The following is a 17,500-nucleotide window of genomic DNA, read 5'->3' as shown; positions in this document are numbered from 1 at the left end:
GGTCGAAGAGGGCGGAGACAGCGGCGAGGAGGAGGAGACCCTGACCAGGAAATTCATCAAGAGACAAGCCCAGATGATCGTGGAGGCAAAGGCGCGAAAGAGGAACCGACCTGTCACGTCTTTCAAGTCTTAGGGACCTCAAGCTTTTCGTTTCGTCGCCCTCTTGCGAAGACTTGGTGGACAGGTCTTCGGGTCTTGGGTATTCACGTAAGCTGTGGGATGATAGGATGTAGATTAGTGGTCTCTTAAGCTGTGTGTCGTCTTCACTTCCTTGCTGGTTGCTTTAATTTAACTATCATCTTTATATCCATTATAACTATAGGCCGTAAATTAATATCAAGGTTTGAGAATCGTGTTCTGTCCAGTTTTGGTTTCGTTATTATCATTATTCGCCGATTTTTCATGATCAGCTTGGCGTGAACTTGTATTTTTCATGATTTATGAGCGTTAAATAATAAAACGAGGTGGAAATAGATGTCTTATTGAAATGAAAAATTGTCTTTGATTATCCCATGCATATATATCATATCATTAAAGGTAGTGCCATGAATAATAACCAGTGATAATTGGGTTGAATTTTATTTTGGCCAAAAATAAGTACAGATGGATCAAAATCATTCCCGATTTTTTTCTACCTGTGAAATGAGAGATGGTCACATTGAAAGTTCTAACAACCGAGATGGTATACGCCATTCATTTACAAACAAAACATGGCAAAAAGCAAGCTTGATTAAATTGGAACAAATAGTATCAAGAAACATTTGACATTTTGTAACAATTCTAGAATTATTATTGAAATAAAGTTTTGTCATTATTAGACATCGGCCATAACTACTGGAAATAATCCAAAAGATAAATTGATCCTTGCTTTCTCTTATATCAGAGACTGTAGAGGTTTTGCCTGCCTTTTTATTAACAGAGTACAAAATTAATTTAAAAGTAGTTAAGCAAGAACATTAAAAAAATACGAGTGAGCAAAAACATGGAAACAATTTCCTCAACCTCTAACATTGGCATTAATGTTTGTTTCAAAATGTTTAATCATACAATTTATATCATACTCATTTCCCTTCATGGCTACCCTCCGCCATTATTCTTCGTCAGAATGGATATATAAATGACCGTCACATACGATAATGACGTATAACGTTCTCTGTGATGTGCACTTTTCAAAATTCCAATATATGAGGGATGGAATCTACTGCAGGAACAGGTATCGGCTCGTTTTCAAATATCATTAACGCGGAGATAAATTAAACTGATTAGTAGTTTTACGAAGAGAGCTAACGAGGGAAAACGTGCCTCCTGGTAGAAAAAAAAATCGAATGTGTAGACATCAAGAGTTCAATTGTCAAATGTGTTATGTACAATAGTACTTTACTGAATGTGTAAGAAATGATTTCAGGAACTATCAAAAATATTTTCAGGTCAGTTACTGCATGTACTATTGGCACATTGAGTGGCCCACTGCCTTCTGTTTCATGCATCATGAACCTCGGTGTCATTTTTCCTTTGTAATGAAATTCAATACTCAGTGGTTGTGTGAAATACAAGCTTGCCAATAGAGAAAAACTATTGGCATTCAACGTTACCATGTTAACTAATACTTTATTTATCCCTTTTAGTCAGATTAATAATACAGATAAACCTTAATCCATTGTCTACTAACGGCAACTTCTAAATTTGTGGATAAATATTCAACATTAAACCCTTCTTAGAAAATGGCAAAAGTTTAATAAAATATAATTTTATATTCAAGTGAAACGTCACATATATTGTAAATACTGTTCAATGGCAAGAACTATTTCGTCTTGTACCGATCAACATTTTCAAGATGGATTCCACTGGGGTAAACTAATGCCACTGAATTAGTTACTAAGCCTTTCCAGCTGTTACAGAATCATGATCGTGTAAAGAGGAAAAAAGTGTTATTGATGAACATTTGGACAATAGATTGCATGAGGATAACTGGTAAAAGTACATCTTTCAGAAGGGTAATATCCTGTTGTAATTTATCGTTTTTGATTCGCCTAACTTTGGCAAGCAGTGTTTGTATATTGGTTTCTATACTTGAATTTATTATATACAATATGTTCTAGAGAGTGACTTCATACATAACCATTAGAAATTTATAGTTAAAATATAAAAGCATATGACAGCGAGGCATCAGCAATAATGGTATACTTAAAAAAAAGGGGGTAGAAAAAGAGAAGTTTCAGAGGTTCATTTTATTAATTAACATTGCCAATGTAGATTTCGTCATCATTAAACAAAAATACAACCTTTTTGGCACAAGATTTCTTCTAATCTAGTGCGCCCTACTTAGGACATTTTATGGCAAGTCTCAGACAAAATCCACCTTCCTGTCTTGATTCAATCTCAGAGGTCCAGTCCAACATTCGGAAAACACGACCTGAAAAAAATGAAAGAAATAAAAAAATATAATGAAGCCCTTATTAATTATATGCAATTTGTTTAAAAGTGAAAAAATCTAATCCTCTAAAGCAATATCAGTAAACGAAAGTGCAACATATTACCAAAGTTCTCAAGCTTTTACTTGAGAATAATTGACAAGACAATAATGCAATACGATTTAGGATATTGTAAAAAAGGGCAATATATGAAGTTTCAAAGGATCTGTACATTTATCATTTGGTGGAAAGAGATGCAATTATGTAAATAAAAAATAACATTTTCAAAATGTTCAAAAAATAATCTTTTAAAACAAACTAGCAAGCTTGTCACTTGACTAATGACACTTAAGACTATTAAACAAGTATAAAGTTTGCATGCCTTACGAGTATATATTAGAAAGGAGAATTTTCAGTCTATACATCACAAATAATGCCAAACCAAACACTTTTACCACCCTCAAAGTAAAAAAAAAATAAGGATGCTGCTTAATGTAGGATCTTTGGCAAAGTTTTTGTTCATAAAACACCACAATATACGAGAATGCACATCATAATTCCATTTATATCTAATTCCCAAACCATCTTCACTAGACAGTACTTCTATTTCTTATATACTAACCTTGAGAGAAATTGGAACTCCCATACCATGCTTTCTGTTTCCATAGGCAGGAAAAAAGAAATGGGAAATTAAAATTCTGAAACTTCGGCGATCCTTGCCTTCAATTTTTTGTTTTTCTTTTTTAGTCAGAATACAAAATCATCAAGGTATTCAGCCAGGGGCATTCAATTATCATCATGCAAGTAGACCTCATCCAATGTTAGTATTCAAAATGACAACTCAAGTGGCGGCAAATCAAACACATACTGACCTTGTGCTAATACTCCCAAATTATCTTTCCCTTTGCCAGTCCATTGTTGTTGCAGCAGCAAATCACATTTGTAGGTTTTATCTGTCGAGGGAAAGTGTGAATAAACAAGATGTTTGATATTTTGGTAACACTTTTTTGGTAAATCTCTCTATCAGAAGGAACCTTCATCAGACTATCAGACTGGGGCGGTATATTATCATCATAATATGCAAACAACTAAAACACACTAATGATGCCAACCTTTGGTAATATCCAGTCAATTTTTTATTCTGAACCGTTGACACGGAGAAGTATGTAGAGTTCATTTCAGTGTCACCTACAACTCCAGTAACAGCATCCATTAGCATGGCAAAATGTTCCAATATTTTGGGGTCACTCTCACCATGGTACTCATCCAAATGATTCATTGCCAACGAGTTAATGGTCTTCAGGTTCCATCTATAAATGGAGAAAAAAAATTATGTATAAATATTAAATCATCCTCATTCATAGCATTTTGTGGGAAATTCTTTCAGAGAGAACCGTCATCACATTCTTCAGGCTGGGGCGGTAAGTCAATCATCATACTTGGTTCTGTTCATACATATCATTAAACCACAATAAACATCGAGTCCATAGGATACTGACCTTATGCACATTCTTTACACTGGGACAGTACGGTAAGTCAGTATTCATTCTGCTTGTTCAAAAACATTTAAGGGACTGAATATACTATATAAAACATTCAGTTTTGACAAAAATTGAGATAGTACCAGACTTTTTTTTTTTCAAACATTACCAATCTGTCTTGATAACGTAAAATTCCTCCAAGAAAATTATATAACAAAAAAGAAAATACTAACCTATGGAAATTCACCACAATTGAACCACACTTGTAGGTTTTAATCTGCAAAGAGAAAATAAAGTTTAAATAACAGCTTTGATATCTTAAATACAATTTTTTTTTTAGCATATTTTTCAGAGGGAACCATCATCAGACTTTCAGACTGGGGCGGTATTTTATCATCATGAACAAAGGATCTCGAAACAGATCAAACTAGCAAACAGCCAATAACTAAATCCAACTAATTATTTTACTTTCTCACATGCTACTTTGTCCTCATCATGTGGAATTTGATACTAACCTCCACTTATTCCGAGTCCACTGTTGTAGCACTATGTAACACTTGTAGTTTTCAATCTGTTAATAGGGAAAACATGTATAAATAAAAGGTTTGATATTCCAATCACTCCTTTTTGGCATATTCTATCAGAGGGAACCATCATCAGACTTTCAGACTGGGGCGGTATTTTATCATCACGAACTAAGGATCTCTATAAACAAATACTAGAAAACAGCCAATAACTAGATCCAACTAATTATTTTCTTTTTCTTATATACTACTGTGTCCGTGTGTAGAATTTGATACTAACCTCCACTTATTCCGTGTCCACTGTTGTTGCATTACTTAACACTTGTAGTTTTCAATCTGTTAATAGGGAAACCATGTATAAATAAAAGGTTTGATATTCCAATCACTCCTTTTTGGCATATTCTATCAGAGGGAACCATCATCAGACTTTCAGACTGGGGCGGTATTTTATCATCATAATCTAAGGATCTCAAAACTACATTCTCTGTATCAAAATGTAAATAACCAATGCAATACTATTTTGTCTTGATTGTGTAAAGAAAATTATTCAACACATACAAATTATGTAACTTACCAATGACACGTCCAATGTTGCTGAACTACATTACACTTGTAGGTTTCAACTCTTTGGGCCACTAAAAATGCGCAACGCCAGGTTTCAATGCTTTTCTGATGTGGCATAAGCATCTGCTCACAGTTGAAGCGCATACACAGTAATGAAGTATTATGGCTGTAATGGCACAAGGTTCAGAGCAACAGGGTTCCAGAGACAGCTTAAACCCTTCTTTCATGACTGATTTATGAGAAAACATCCTTTAGGGTAGGCGGTGCTGCTCAGAAGGCAGAGAAAATAATTTCCCCATCCCTCTATTTTTTAGCCAATTAAGCCAGCATCGTAGAACGCTTGGTTTGACTGCCAGTTCAGTCGTTATCTGCACCATTGCCATTGGGTTAACCTGCTACAAGAGAAAATGTGTATAAATATCAGGCTTGCTATTTCAAATGCATATATTTGGCATGTCATTCTTTCAGAGGGAACCATCATCAGACTTTCAGACTGGGGCGGTATATTATCATCACGAACTAGAACTAGAACTACTCCTAGTTCATTTTAAAACTGTCAAATAACATGTTGCTTAAAAAAAAAAAAAAAATACTAACCTATAAAAGCCCACTGTTGTTGTACTCCATCACACTTGCTGGTTTTAATCTGGTAAAGAGGAAATGTGCATAAATAACAGGTTTCATATTTTAATTACATATTTTTGGCATATATTTTAGAGGGAACCTTCATCAGACTATCAGACTGGGGCGGTATTTTATCATCATAATTTAGGGCTCTAAACTAAACATACTCCGTAGCAAAATGAAAACAACTCAAACCAACACAATACAATTTTGTCTTGATTGCGTAAAGAAAATTATCCAACTCCTACAGATTATGAAACTTACCAATGACGCATCCACTGTTGCTGGACTACATCACACGTGTAGGTTTTAACCCTTTGGGTGACTAAAAATACGCAATGAGAGGTGTTGTTAAGTTATGGACACCGTTGCCACTGGGTTAACCTGCTAAAAGAAAAAATGTGTATAAATATCAGGTTTGCTTTTTTAATTACATATTTTAGGCACGTAATTCAGAGGGAACCATCATCAGACTTTCAGACTGGGGCGGTATTTTATCATCATGAACTAAGGATCTCAGAACAGATTATACTAGAAAACAGCCAATAACTAAATCTAACTAATTATTTTCCTTTTCTTATATAATGGTACTTAGTCCTTGTGTAGAATTTGATACCAACCTCCACTTATTCAGTCTCCACTGTTGTTGCATTACGTAACTTGTAGTTTTCAATCTGTTAACAGGGAAAACATGTATAAATAACAGGTCTGATATTCTAATTACTTTTTTTGGCATGTAATTCTATCAATCAGAGGGAACCATCATCAGACTTTCAGACTGGGGCGGTATTTTATCATCATGAACTAAGGATCTAAAGAATAACAAGTCATCATGTTCTTCAGACTGGGACAATATGGTATGTCAAGTCATAAAAGTAGAATGAACAGCAGTGGAAAGAAAAAATACTAGGTGCATCTTACTCTTCAAATGACATGAATAAACAGAATTAAATTTTGGGTATTTTTGCAAAAATTGAATAGACATTTTGCTGCTTCTAGTTAACTTTAAAACTGTCAAATAACATGTTGCTTAAAAAATAAAAATACTAACCTATAGAAGCCCACTGTTGTACTACATCACACTCGCTGGTTTTAATCTGGTAGAGAGGAAATGTGCATAAATAACAGGTTCGATATTTTGAGAACATTTTTGGAATGGATTTATTTCAGAGGGAACCATCATCAGACTATCAGACTGGGGCGGTATTTTATCATCACAATTTAGGGATATCTAACTAAACATACTCCGTAGCAAAATGAAAACAATTCAAACCAACAATACTATTTTGTCTTGATTGTGTAAAGAAAATTATCCAACTCATACAGATTATGTAACTTACCAATGAAACGTCCAATGTTGCTGAACTACATCACACTTGTAGGTTTTAGCCCTTTGGGCGACTAAAAATGTGCAATGCCAGGTGTTGGTTCAGTCTTTATGCACACCATTGCCACTGGGTTAACCTGCTAAAAGAAAAAAATGTGTATAAATATCATGTTTGCTTTTTTAATTACATATTTTTGGCATGTAATTCTATCAGAGGGAACCATCATCAGACTTTCAGACTGGGGCGGTATTCTATCATCACGAACTAAGGATACAGATCATACTCGTAAGAAGATGATAACTAAATCTAACAAATACAATCTGAAAAAAGTTTGCTGCCAATTTCTGAACTCATTGTTTTCTTTTGATTTCATGTGTAAAATAGTTAATATATATAAAGGAAAAGATGCTATTCTTATGCATCTGCTTAAATGCATAGTGCTCCTATCACAAAAAAACAGTCTTCACATGTTTCAGGCTGGGACAGAACAGTACATAATTATTATACAAGTATAATGAGCACTAAAATATCAAACATGGTTATGGTCTTTTCCTTCTGATTAATGACATTTTTGGAATAAATATATCAGATAGCACCATCATCACACTATCAACCTTGTGCAAGATCATAATTTAACCCATATTAGTGTAATGCCACTCCAGCTGGCTAGACAAGCGCATGCAGTGACTAAACACGAGATCTCTCTTAGAGTAATGCGGTGTTGCACCTTCATGAGCAGGTGATAATAATAGGTTTTTGTATTTGTTTACATTATTTTCAGAAGTGAAGGAAAATGTGTGCATACAAATGCAACTCCTACATGTTTTAGGGGAGAAATTATGACTTGATAAGACATCCTCTGGCGGGAGACAAATATTTGCATGTGATATCACGTCACCCGGCGCCAATGACTTAACCCATTCACGCCGGGGCAGTTCCGGCTTTGCGCGGTCGCAATACCGGGGTTCTCGAACGCATAAGCCTAACGCCTCGAGATTATCGGGTGCACAAGCCGCAAGCCTCGGTTGCCCGCTCGCTCTACCCGAGCGCGCGGCTTCCCCTCATAGCGCGTCCAGGGCGTCTGACGCGAAAACCACAATACGTGCTATCACGTCAACCGGCGTGAATGGGTTAAGGATCTCTAAACTAAGCATACAGAGTAGCAAAATTAAACACCTAAAACCAATACAATACTATTTTGTCTTGATAATATAATTCTTGTAAAAAGAAAATTATTCAACTCGTACAGATTATGAAACTTACCAAAGACATGTCCATTGTTGCTGGACTACATCACACTTGTTGGTTGTAGCCCTTTGATGATGGATGTCATGTTTATGTGACACGTTGAAAAAATGCGTAATGCCGGGTGTCAATGCGCATGTGACATGGCACTGGCATCTGCTCTCAGTTGAAGTGCATACACAGTAATGAAGTGTTATGACTGTAATGGCACTAACTTCAGAGCAACAGGGTTCCAGAGACAGCTTAAACCCTTGTTTTGCGACCGATTTATGAGAAAATGCCATTTAGGGTAGGCTGTGCTGACCAGAGGACCCTAAATCTTAACCAATGCCGCCAGCATTGTAGAACTCCTGGTTTGACTGCCAGTTCTGTTGTTACATCCTATTGGGTTAACCTGCAACAAGAGAAAATGTGTATAAATTTCAGGTTTGCTATTTTAATTACATATTTATGGCATGTAATTCTATCAGAGGGAACCATCATCAGACTTTCAGACTGGGGCGGTATTTTATCATCACGAACTAAGGATCTCTAAACAAATTATTCTAGCAAATAGCGAATAACTAAATCCAACTATTATTTTCCTTTTCTTACATAATACTACTTTGTGTAGAAGTTGATACTAACCTCCAGTTATTCCGTGTCCACTGTTGTTGCATTACGAACTTGTAGTTTTCAATCTGTTAATAGGGAAAACGTTTATAAATAAAAGGTTTGATATTCTAATTACTCTTTTTGGCATGTAATTCTATCAGAGGGAACCATCATCAGACTTTCAGACTGGGGCGGTATTTTATCATCACGAACTAAGGATCTCTAAACAAATTATTCTAGCAAATAGCGAATAACTAAATCCAACTATTATTTTCCTTTTCTTACATAATACTACTTTGTGCTTGTGTAAAATTTGATACCAACCTCCACTTATTCCGTGTCCAGTGTTGTTGCATTACGTAACACTTGTAGTTTTCAATCTGTTAATAGGGAAAACGGTTATAAATAAAAGGTTTGATATTCTAATTACTCTTTTTGGCATGTAATTCTATCAGAGGGAACCATCATCAGACTTTCAGACTGGGGCGGTATTTTATCATCATGAACTAAGGATCTAAACAGAACAGTTGCAAAATGCCAAGAACTAAAACCAACAAACGATACCAACCTTTTGTGGCCAGACATTTCAAAATGTGGAAGCCTAACATTGCTGAGGCAGCAACAAATCATCTGGCGAGATGACAAAGACAATGCCATGATGAAACAGCCAATATCACTTGATGACCACTGGAGGCGGTCACATTCTGAAGTCTCCTTTAGTATACTTATACTCTAATCTGGAAAATAGTGAATATGTATAAGAACAATTCTTATGCATATGCTTTATGGTAGTCTTCCTATCAGATGAAAGCAAGTCTTCATGATCTTCAGACAGTATATTAAATATAGTCATACAAATAGAATGAAAACTAATGAAAGGAAATACATTTTCTAATCTACACATTGTAAAAAAAAAATCCAATTAGTGCTATGGTTCATGATCTAAACAGAATAATGTGTGAAAAAGTCAAAGAAAATTATATGATTCAAAAAGAAAATTATACTGACCTATTCATGTCCACGGTTGTTGCACCATAAGTCACTTATAGGGTTGAATCTGGTAAAGAGAAAAAGGTGTAAATAACAGGTTTGATAATCATTATAATTGCTTATCTATTGCATGAAATTTTTATCAGAGGGAACCATCATCAGACTTTCAGACTGGGGCGGTATATTATCATCATTAAATAACCCGCTGCAGGAGGCAACATTATGCCATTAGCGCTGTGGGCATATTCAAATTGTACAAGAAGCCATTGCCAGTTTGACTGTCTTTGTCAAGTAGCACTAGGAATGAGGAGTCTAAAGTGAATTTTTTTTTCTTCTTTACAATAAAGGAAATATTTCTGCCAACTTCATTTTTGTACTTCCATAATTTCATGGTGGTGATATTATTGATGATGTACAGGTCTTTCTTACATGGAGATAAAACTACAGGTGTAATTTGTCTACTCATTTCCATAGCCAAACCAATACCTGCTTTAAGTTGCATACTTGACAGGACACGAAGTGGGGAAAATTTTCAGCACTAATGTACGAATGAGTTGGCTAGAAAAAAAGTTTGTGGATCAAAGCAACCCCCCCCCCCCATCTGGCAAGCGTACGCCAACTAACATAGGCCCCGTCCACAACTGGTCAAGGATCTTTAAACAGAACACTAGGTAGCAAAATGCCAACAACTAAATTAAATATAATACTAACCTAAGTGATATTTGTCATCACACACTGAAGTCTCCTTCAGTATACTCTTCACTCTTGATGGACTAATTCATGCAGGTTTTAATCTGTTAAAAGGAGGTAAATGTGTGTAAATAACAAGTTTCATATTGTAATAACAGATTTGTTGATAAGTATTGTTATCAGAGGGAACCATCATCAGACTTTCAGACTGGGGCGGTATATTATCATCATTAACCAAGTTCTATAACACCAATATACTCTAATAAAATGATAGCAAACAGAGGATACTAACCCTGAAGTGATATCCACTGTCAATTTTTAGGTTTCACAAATCCTTCCTTTAACCTATTGATGATCGACAATGCAACAATGTGATGGCCTTTTGCATGATCAGCTTGCCAGGTGATTGTGTATGTAGTAGCAAGCAGCTGCCTCAGCAGGGTAACAGCCTGAGGCATCAAGCCTGTACATTTCAAAATGCCCAAGTGTTGTGTCCAGGTAAAGACTTCAGGTTCCATCTGCCAAAGAGGAAAAGTATAAACAAGAATTTCCTTTTTCAAATTACCTGATGTTGGGACCTCCTTTCAGAGAAAACCGTCATCACATTCTTCAGGCTGGGGCGGTAAGTCAATCATCATACTTGGTTGGGTTTTATTAACAAACTATTTTTAACAAGTAGTATTAATGAGAGCAACCTTATGAAAAGACAAGTTTCGTGTTCTAAGTAGTCTTTAAAACTATTATTTCCATATTTTGGAGAAAATCTCTTCATATTCTGGGGCAGAAAATCTGTCATAATAGTATATTTTAAAACCTCTAAAGATGTCTTATGTAACAAGCCAAATAAGTTTGAAAAGATATTATACAATATACTAAACTAATACAAATACAAACCTTGTAAAACTTGAAAATCTGCTTTGATATACAAACTCATCACTATGGTTTTATCTGTAAAAGATGGAATGCATGTATATTCAATGGCGTCAATAGTATTTGTGACATTTTTGTCTTCCATGATATTCTAACTGGGGTAGCAAGTCATTCATATAACTAATTGTATTGCATTCTTGTCAAAATTCAAAACAAGTTTTTCCCCTATTCCACATAAAAAACTGAAGTCACACAATGATTTTTACACATCACAAATAACTATTCAATTCATTTTTATCTGTAAAGTGAGCATGCGTATGATTTGCTACGATGCTCAAGTCTGCTACACAAAAACTACATTTTTAGACTAAGACATTAATCCAATCACCATAATAATGCTTTACTGTAACCTTTTTTTATGTCGACTTTTCTAAAGTACATTCAATATCATACACCCATATAAAGCAATTGAGACATTGCTTGATTGAAGGTAATACCAGTTTCAAAGTTGTGATTTATCAATATAACCTTTTTCAACCTGTGGGCTTAGTCATTTAGGTAAAGTGATAAATTGGCATTCAAGAAACTGCCCATCTAAATCAATCATTATAATTTATAATTATATATAATGAAACATCCCTAATGCAATAAGATGACTCAAAAACTGTACAAACTGTTCCCCGATGATGAACTTTATTATTTAACCCATTGGAGCCAGTTGATGTGATGACACGTTTTGTGGTTTTTGCATCAGACACCCAGGACGAGATACGAGACCAAGCCCGGCGCTCGGGTTGAGCGAGCGGGCAGCCCAGGCTCGCGGCTTGTGCGTCCACGAATCTCAAGGCATTAGGCTTGAGTGTTCGAGAACCCCGGTATTGCGACTGTGCAAAGCCGGAACGGCCCCGGCGTGAATGGGTTAAGAAATATACACTGTAATAAATTATCTTTTCTTCTATTGTGAAATATCCCATTATTGACTAGTATCAATAGTTATTAGAGATAGCTTTAAAGTCTTTCCCTAATAGCCGGTTAGAAATTCCTTCGGTGGGAAATGATTTTGGTACAAATTACAAGCAGAAAGCTAACTGCACTTCTGCTCTCCAGTGTCGATTGGTGAAAGTTACCTAGATGTATCACTACTACTTCCACCCATCCCTGGTGACAACATTGCACAGATGTAATTTGCATCTCAACTTTTAGTTGCTCTGATCCAAGAAAGAAAGAAAAGACTCACACTTTGACAAAACAGATTAAAGATTCATATGGATGAAAACTGCATATAACAAATGTTCAAGTATGAATATAAATGCTCTCTCAATATGTATATCATTAATTTTAATTCAGCCCTTATATTTCCCTGCATTACACAAATTTTACCCAGAAAAAAAAAAGTAAATTAATAATAGCTACTAAAAAGAACTGTTCAGAGCAAGATAAGACTTCTTTACTCGTTTGTTGCAAATGGAATCCTTTTTCTTGTATCTGAATATAATACCCTGCTTTCATTAGTCAGGATTGAATATAAAAAATCCTGGAAAAAAAAAAAAAAAAAAAAAAAAAAAAAGCCAAAACATACTGTAGAAGAGCACATACCACGCAATATATTGCAGAACAGGAAATTCCATCTGTGTATCTTTGAGTGCCTTTTACCCGTTGCTGACAGGGACTGTTTTGGCTCCAAATAGTCGAAAGGCTGGGATATTTCAAACACGTAAGCCTAAAGCCTCGAGTTAACAGTGTTTCCCTCCATAACACTTTCCTTATTGGCTGATTATTGGGACAGCCAATATACCCCTAGGAGAACTAACAGATTATGATAAAATATACATATATAGCATTAAAGGAACAAAAAGAAGCAGTTTCCTTACCTGTTCAGATCCTCAATCTTGCAGTTTGATGGATTCAAACCATATTTGCTTGCTTTTGGTTTCAATCATATTAAATATATTTTTATTTTTTAGTTTCAATCAAAATATTAGTGGTTTTGCAACCAGGTCTTAACAATAAGATTTGCATCAATTAAACAAGTTAAAAGCTGCTAAGAATATATATAAAAATATTACAAAGTTCCTTTGGGATTTTTTAAAATTAGGGGTCCCTGGCATTGAAAGTTGGGTTGAGTGGGGGTCTGATGGAAGTCAGTTATAACCCAAAATGAACATAACTTTTGGCCTGTAGGAAGGCAAACAAGAACATAACAAGGATAGTAAAAATACATCTTTTCTTCCCTTGGTTTACTATAGTGGTACATTTTACTTTTTGCCAATAACAGCAGCATCTTCTGCAGCTTCCTTGGCCTTCTTGGCACGGATACCCCAGTTGCGTGCCATGGTGCGTTCCTGTGGGAAAACAAAAAAAATTCCCATTTTGATGGCATTTCTAAACAAGGAGATAATCTAAATATCTTCATAATACAAGATAATACTTCATCTTTGACTTCCTGAGAGAAATTAACACTACCTACCCTTCGCAGAGTGCCATAGCAGGTGAACTTCTTGGCCTTGGTGGTGACCAGCATGGCCTTCTCTCCCCTCTGGGTTTCAGTGTAAGGCATCACAACTCCCTTCAGCTGCTGCGCCATTGCCATCTCCTCAGGCTGGAAAAATCACAACACGTGTTAAAAGAAACAGAAAAATCATCGAAGTCCTTCATCATTTAAGATCAGAGGATCAACATAAAAGTACCAATAACACAACCAGCTCCCAAGACTTACAGTAGCATCAGTCTTCTTGGGCTTAGTGGTCTTGCGTGGGAAGAGGATCAACTTGCTCTTGTATTCCTTGAGCCTCTGTACGTTCTTCTGCAGAGCTCCGACAGACTTGTTTACACGTCGGTGGTCGACGGCAATACCAATAGTCTGGGCATAACGCTTGCACATACCAGCAGCCTGAAGAAATTTAGAAAATAAAATGTAATGACACTACACAACTTGAGATGAATCAACCACTTTATACACCCTCAAAATATATTATTTTCAATGACTAATTATACATTGTTAAAGTGAGTACAAAATTGTTTAGGTAATAACTTGTTGACAATCCAAACTTTTCAGAATATGGATCTTACCTTAATTTCTTCAAGAGTGAATCCCTTTCCAAGACGCTGCTTAATGTTGTATCTGGAAGATATCAAAATAAAGTGAATAAACATTACATAAATCCTACTCTGCTAGTCTTTTTACTAGTAAAAAAAGGTAATAGTTCATCTACATTGGATTTACAAAAATTTATACATGAAATTTTAAATATAGGTTCATTCTTAAAACAATTTATAAAATACTATGCAGTCTTTCATATAGTGATTAACTACACATGTAATGCTTGCCACCCTAAACATACAGCCAGATCTTAAATGCCATTTGATCCTGAAAGATTCAACAACCCTTACTTTGAAGTGGGGCATCTGACAATAGGCTTCAGCTTGCCGAGGGGCCTTGGTGCAATACGGCGAGCCTTCTCCTGCCTCTTTACACGGCGCCTGTGCTTGCGGGCAGGCTGGGTGAACCACGTGCGGACATAGCGCTGCCAGTCCTTGTGGAAATGTCCATTTGGAATAATGTTATTTCTCTTGGGAGCCATGGTGGATCTGGAAATCAAAACAAGTTTTTGCAATGAAAAAAAGGGTAAGGGGTTTAGTAAGTAATTGTCCATTTCTATTCAGCAATAATGCTAACACTTAATATACCAAAAAAATCTATATCCAAGTATAAAGCAAAAAACTTAAACGTTTAATATTTGTGGCAAACAACAAAGATCAATTCCAGCGGTAGCACAATACGCCTTGCCCTTCATGCCAGCAAGTAAAAGGCCTACAGTGTGTTTGAGACCCTATGACGAGCTGAAAAAACTCAAAGCTGCCAGACTACTAATTTTCAGCAGAGCTCACCCCCCTTATTTTTGAATTGTATAACTTTTCACCATGAACATATTGGGACACTAAGCCTGTAGATGCAGACCTTTCAGGCCCCCATGTGAGCTCTTGTCAATCTACCCCCTTGTACTATGCCGAGGAAACTAAGCAGAGGATTTAAAAAGATCCAGTACATGGATCACTTTCTGAAGAGAAGCAAACCACACTACTATCACTGACAATAAAACCCAAGAACCCAAAACTCGTAGTGGACTTAGCTACGAGGCTATTCAAAACAAAGGCTCATTTTACTTTTACAAGTGTTACTGCAATTGGACGGCTGACTTGAGGAAAACCCATTTCCAATTGTGCATGTTTTGATGGCACTGACCAAGAGGAAGTGATTGGTTCTATTACATCTAACAGTTTGGGAGTGTTGACCATCCAGTGGCACTTTCTGATGCTCATGGATAGATAATGAGTTATTAATAATTGTAGAATATAAAGTAGCATGTCTAAAGAATAAAGTAGTTGAAGGAAAAGTAACATGAGCAAATACAAAATCATACGTGTTTATGATTTGTATTTATGGAGACTTGTATTGACTGCACACTAAATAAACAAGTTCAAAACACATCTACCATTTCCTTCCTGCTTTATATACAAGTAATCAATTCCTTAACCCATTCATGCCGGGGCCATTCCGGCTTTGCACGGTCGCTATACCGAGGTTTTCGAACGCATCATCCGAACGCTTCGAGATTCTCGGGCGCACGGGTCGCGAGCCTGGGCTGCCTCTCGCTCCGCTCTCTCGCTTGCCAGATAAGCCTTGGCCCCTTGGCCAGTCGGCGGCGGAAAACGGTCAAACGTCGAAAACGTGTCAGCACGTCATCCGGCGTGAGTGGGTTAAATAGCCTTATTAATCTAACTTAATAGCACCATGTAGTAATCACTTTCTCCCTCAGCTAACAAGCCCTTCAAACTGGCATGCCAACTTGGGGCTCGAGGTCACTCATGCTGCCTGCAGAGGACTTGTCATCCGGATCTCTAAAGAGTTTGAATAAGCGACAATGCCATTACAAGAGGGCAAGTCACGACCACATGAGCAGCTCCTTACCGAGGAATCAGTAATATCAATTATGATGCCCTTGGATGTACCTTACGAGTGACGAGTTTCCAAATTTCTGTGTTATGCACAAACCATGTCTTTCAGAAAAGAACTTTGCTTGCCAGTTGTGTTCTATACAGTCTGGCAAAATATCAAATAAATTTCAAAGGCCTCTTTACAAACTTTCCTTTTGATTACATGGATCTTGTATCTATCAAACTAATGTTATTTATGAGATTAATAATTTTGATAAAGTTATTGAATTAAACTGGTTCCCGACATGCCTCCACTTTTGACTGCCTATCAACACTTGCTCTGGATAATCACACTTAAAAAGCAACAACCAATACCGTAAAAGTAATAATTTAGATCCGTGTTTGCTAAATATGTGATGCGAGTTATTATTCCGTCTCTTCCCATGTCTTACAACTGCTGATGTATGTGTAAAGGTTTAATATATTTCCATCACCTGTCTCATGCCAGTCGGCACTTCAGAAAAGGCCAGCAAACCTTTAATATGTATAACCTAGTGAGATAGCTAGTCTAGTGTCCTAGTTATTAGCTTCTTTAGTAATCTAGTACTACGAACGCCTGATCTATTCCCCCAGATATTGAATATCAAGGGTATTTTAACATTTATCCCAATATTTGTCTATAATTGCCTGACCTGAATTTTATGATTTGCATATGGTATGTCGATATATTTCTATACGTTTCATACACGAAAATAAATTGCATGTAATGAATATCACAATGAAGATGAATAACAAATGGAACATCAATATAACCCAGAGAAATTACAGGAGTACGGCGCAATTTACTGGTTCAAAAAAATTAAATACTTTAATTACACAAATTAACAGTTGTGACAAGGATGGGAGCATTAAATAATCAACTTGTACATTACACGAGCAGTTACTCTAATTCTACTGTCTGTTCTCTCGAGGGATGCTGTCCACAGCATTTACCATATTAACAACCTTGAACAAAAAATAGTGCTCCGAGGTCTGGCAAGAATTCAACTGCCTAGATTATTAAATATATAATATAATATAGTATAATACTATATAATATAATATATATAATATACAAATTTTCCAGTTTAATGGCTAGTAGGTCCAATATTATTTCCTATGGAATAAACTACTGAATCTGGCAAATGAAAATTCAATAAATAAACTTGTAAGCTTTACAATATATCTGAAACTGGCTGTTCGTT

General features: G+C 36.0%; 2 protein-coding genes, 1 long non-coding RNA gene and 2 other non-coding genes across 21 annotated transcripts in view; 1 reads left to right on the top strand and 4 right to left on the bottom strand.

The window, feature by feature from the left end:
* CCDC151 (Coiled-coil domain containing protein 151) overlaps positions 1 to 441 on the top strand; it is a 22,932-nt gene extending 22,491 nt beyond the window's left edge. The window contains exon 12 of the mRNA XM_086543597.1: positions 2 to 441. Within this exon, the coding sequence (XP_086399723.1) occupies positions 2 to 133 (132 nt within the window). The 3' untranslated portion in view covers positions 134 to 441. The remainder of the gene's footprint in view (position 1) is intronic.
* Positions 442 to 2,213: 1,772 nt separating this feature from the next.
* On the bottom strand, positions 2,214 to 9,823 carry LOC122260833 (uncharacterized). Of its 14 annotated transcripts, none has more exons than XR_015191577.1 (13): positions 9,780 to 9,823; positions 9,340 to 9,508; positions 8,805 to 8,857; positions 8,196 to 8,571; positions 6,945 to 7,071; positions 6,656 to 6,701; positions 4,697 to 4,752; positions 4,408 to 4,463; positions 4,126 to 4,169; positions 3,524 to 3,721; positions 3,284 to 3,364; positions 3,034 to 3,067; positions 2,214 to 2,413 (listed from the first exon to the last, which is right to left on the bottom strand). It is a non-coding gene; the product is annotated as an uncharacterized LOC122260833 (long non-coding RNA). The 14 variants fall into 14 exon arrangements; XR_015191578.1 differs by having other exon boundaries at positions 6,945 to 7,068; XR_015191576.1 differs by lacking the exons at positions 6,656 to 6,701; positions 6,945 to 7,071.
* Positions 6,765 to 6,829, bottom strand: LOC147470689 (small nucleolar RNA SNORD31). The gene has a single exon (XR_015191585.1). It is a non-coding gene; the product is annotated as a small nucleolar RNA SNORD31 (small nucleolar RNA).
* Positions 9,824 to 11,029: 1,206 nt separating the features above from the next.
* LOC122260836 (small nucleolar RNA SNORD31) lies at positions 11,030 to 11,097 on the bottom strand. Its single transcript, XR_006223852.1, has one exon. It is a non-coding gene; the product is annotated as a small nucleolar RNA SNORD31 (small nucleolar RNA).
* A 2,446-nt stretch (positions 11,098 to 13,543) lies between these two features.
* RpL13 (ribosomal protein L13) overlaps positions 13,544 to 17,500 on the bottom strand; it is a 4,774-nt gene continuing 817 nt past the window's right edge. For all 4 annotated transcript variants that reach the window (XM_043028258.2, XM_086543596.1, XM_043028259.2 and 1 more), the window contains exons 2-6: positions 14,712 to 14,909; positions 14,391 to 14,442; positions 14,038 to 14,211; positions 13,789 to 13,920; positions 13,544 to 13,663 (exon numbers count right to left, since the gene is read on the bottom strand). In XM_043028258.2, coding sequence (XP_042884192.1) covers positions 13,577 to 13,663; positions 13,789 to 13,920; positions 14,038 to 14,211; positions 14,391 to 14,442; positions 14,712 to 14,902 — 636 coding nt within the window. In that variant the 5' untranslated portion in view covers positions 14,903 to 14,909 and the 3' untranslated portion in view covers positions 13,544 to 13,576. The remainder of the gene's footprint in view (positions 13,664 to 13,788; positions 13,921 to 14,037; positions 14,212 to 14,390; positions 14,443 to 14,711; positions 14,910 to 17,500) is intronic.

The sequence above is a fragment of the Penaeus japonicus genome, unplaced genomic scaffold (genome assembly GCF_977035675.1).
Source record: "Penaeus japonicus unplaced genomic scaffold, GWHDUDI00000001_assembly GWHDUDI00000013, whole genome shotgun sequence".
Taxonomy (NCBI): Eukaryota; Metazoa; Arthropoda; class Malacostraca; order Decapoda; family Penaeidae; genus Penaeus; species Penaeus japonicus.
The sequence above is the reverse complement of the archived record's forward strand: the minus strand, read 5'-3'. Positions and strand labels throughout refer to the sequence as shown.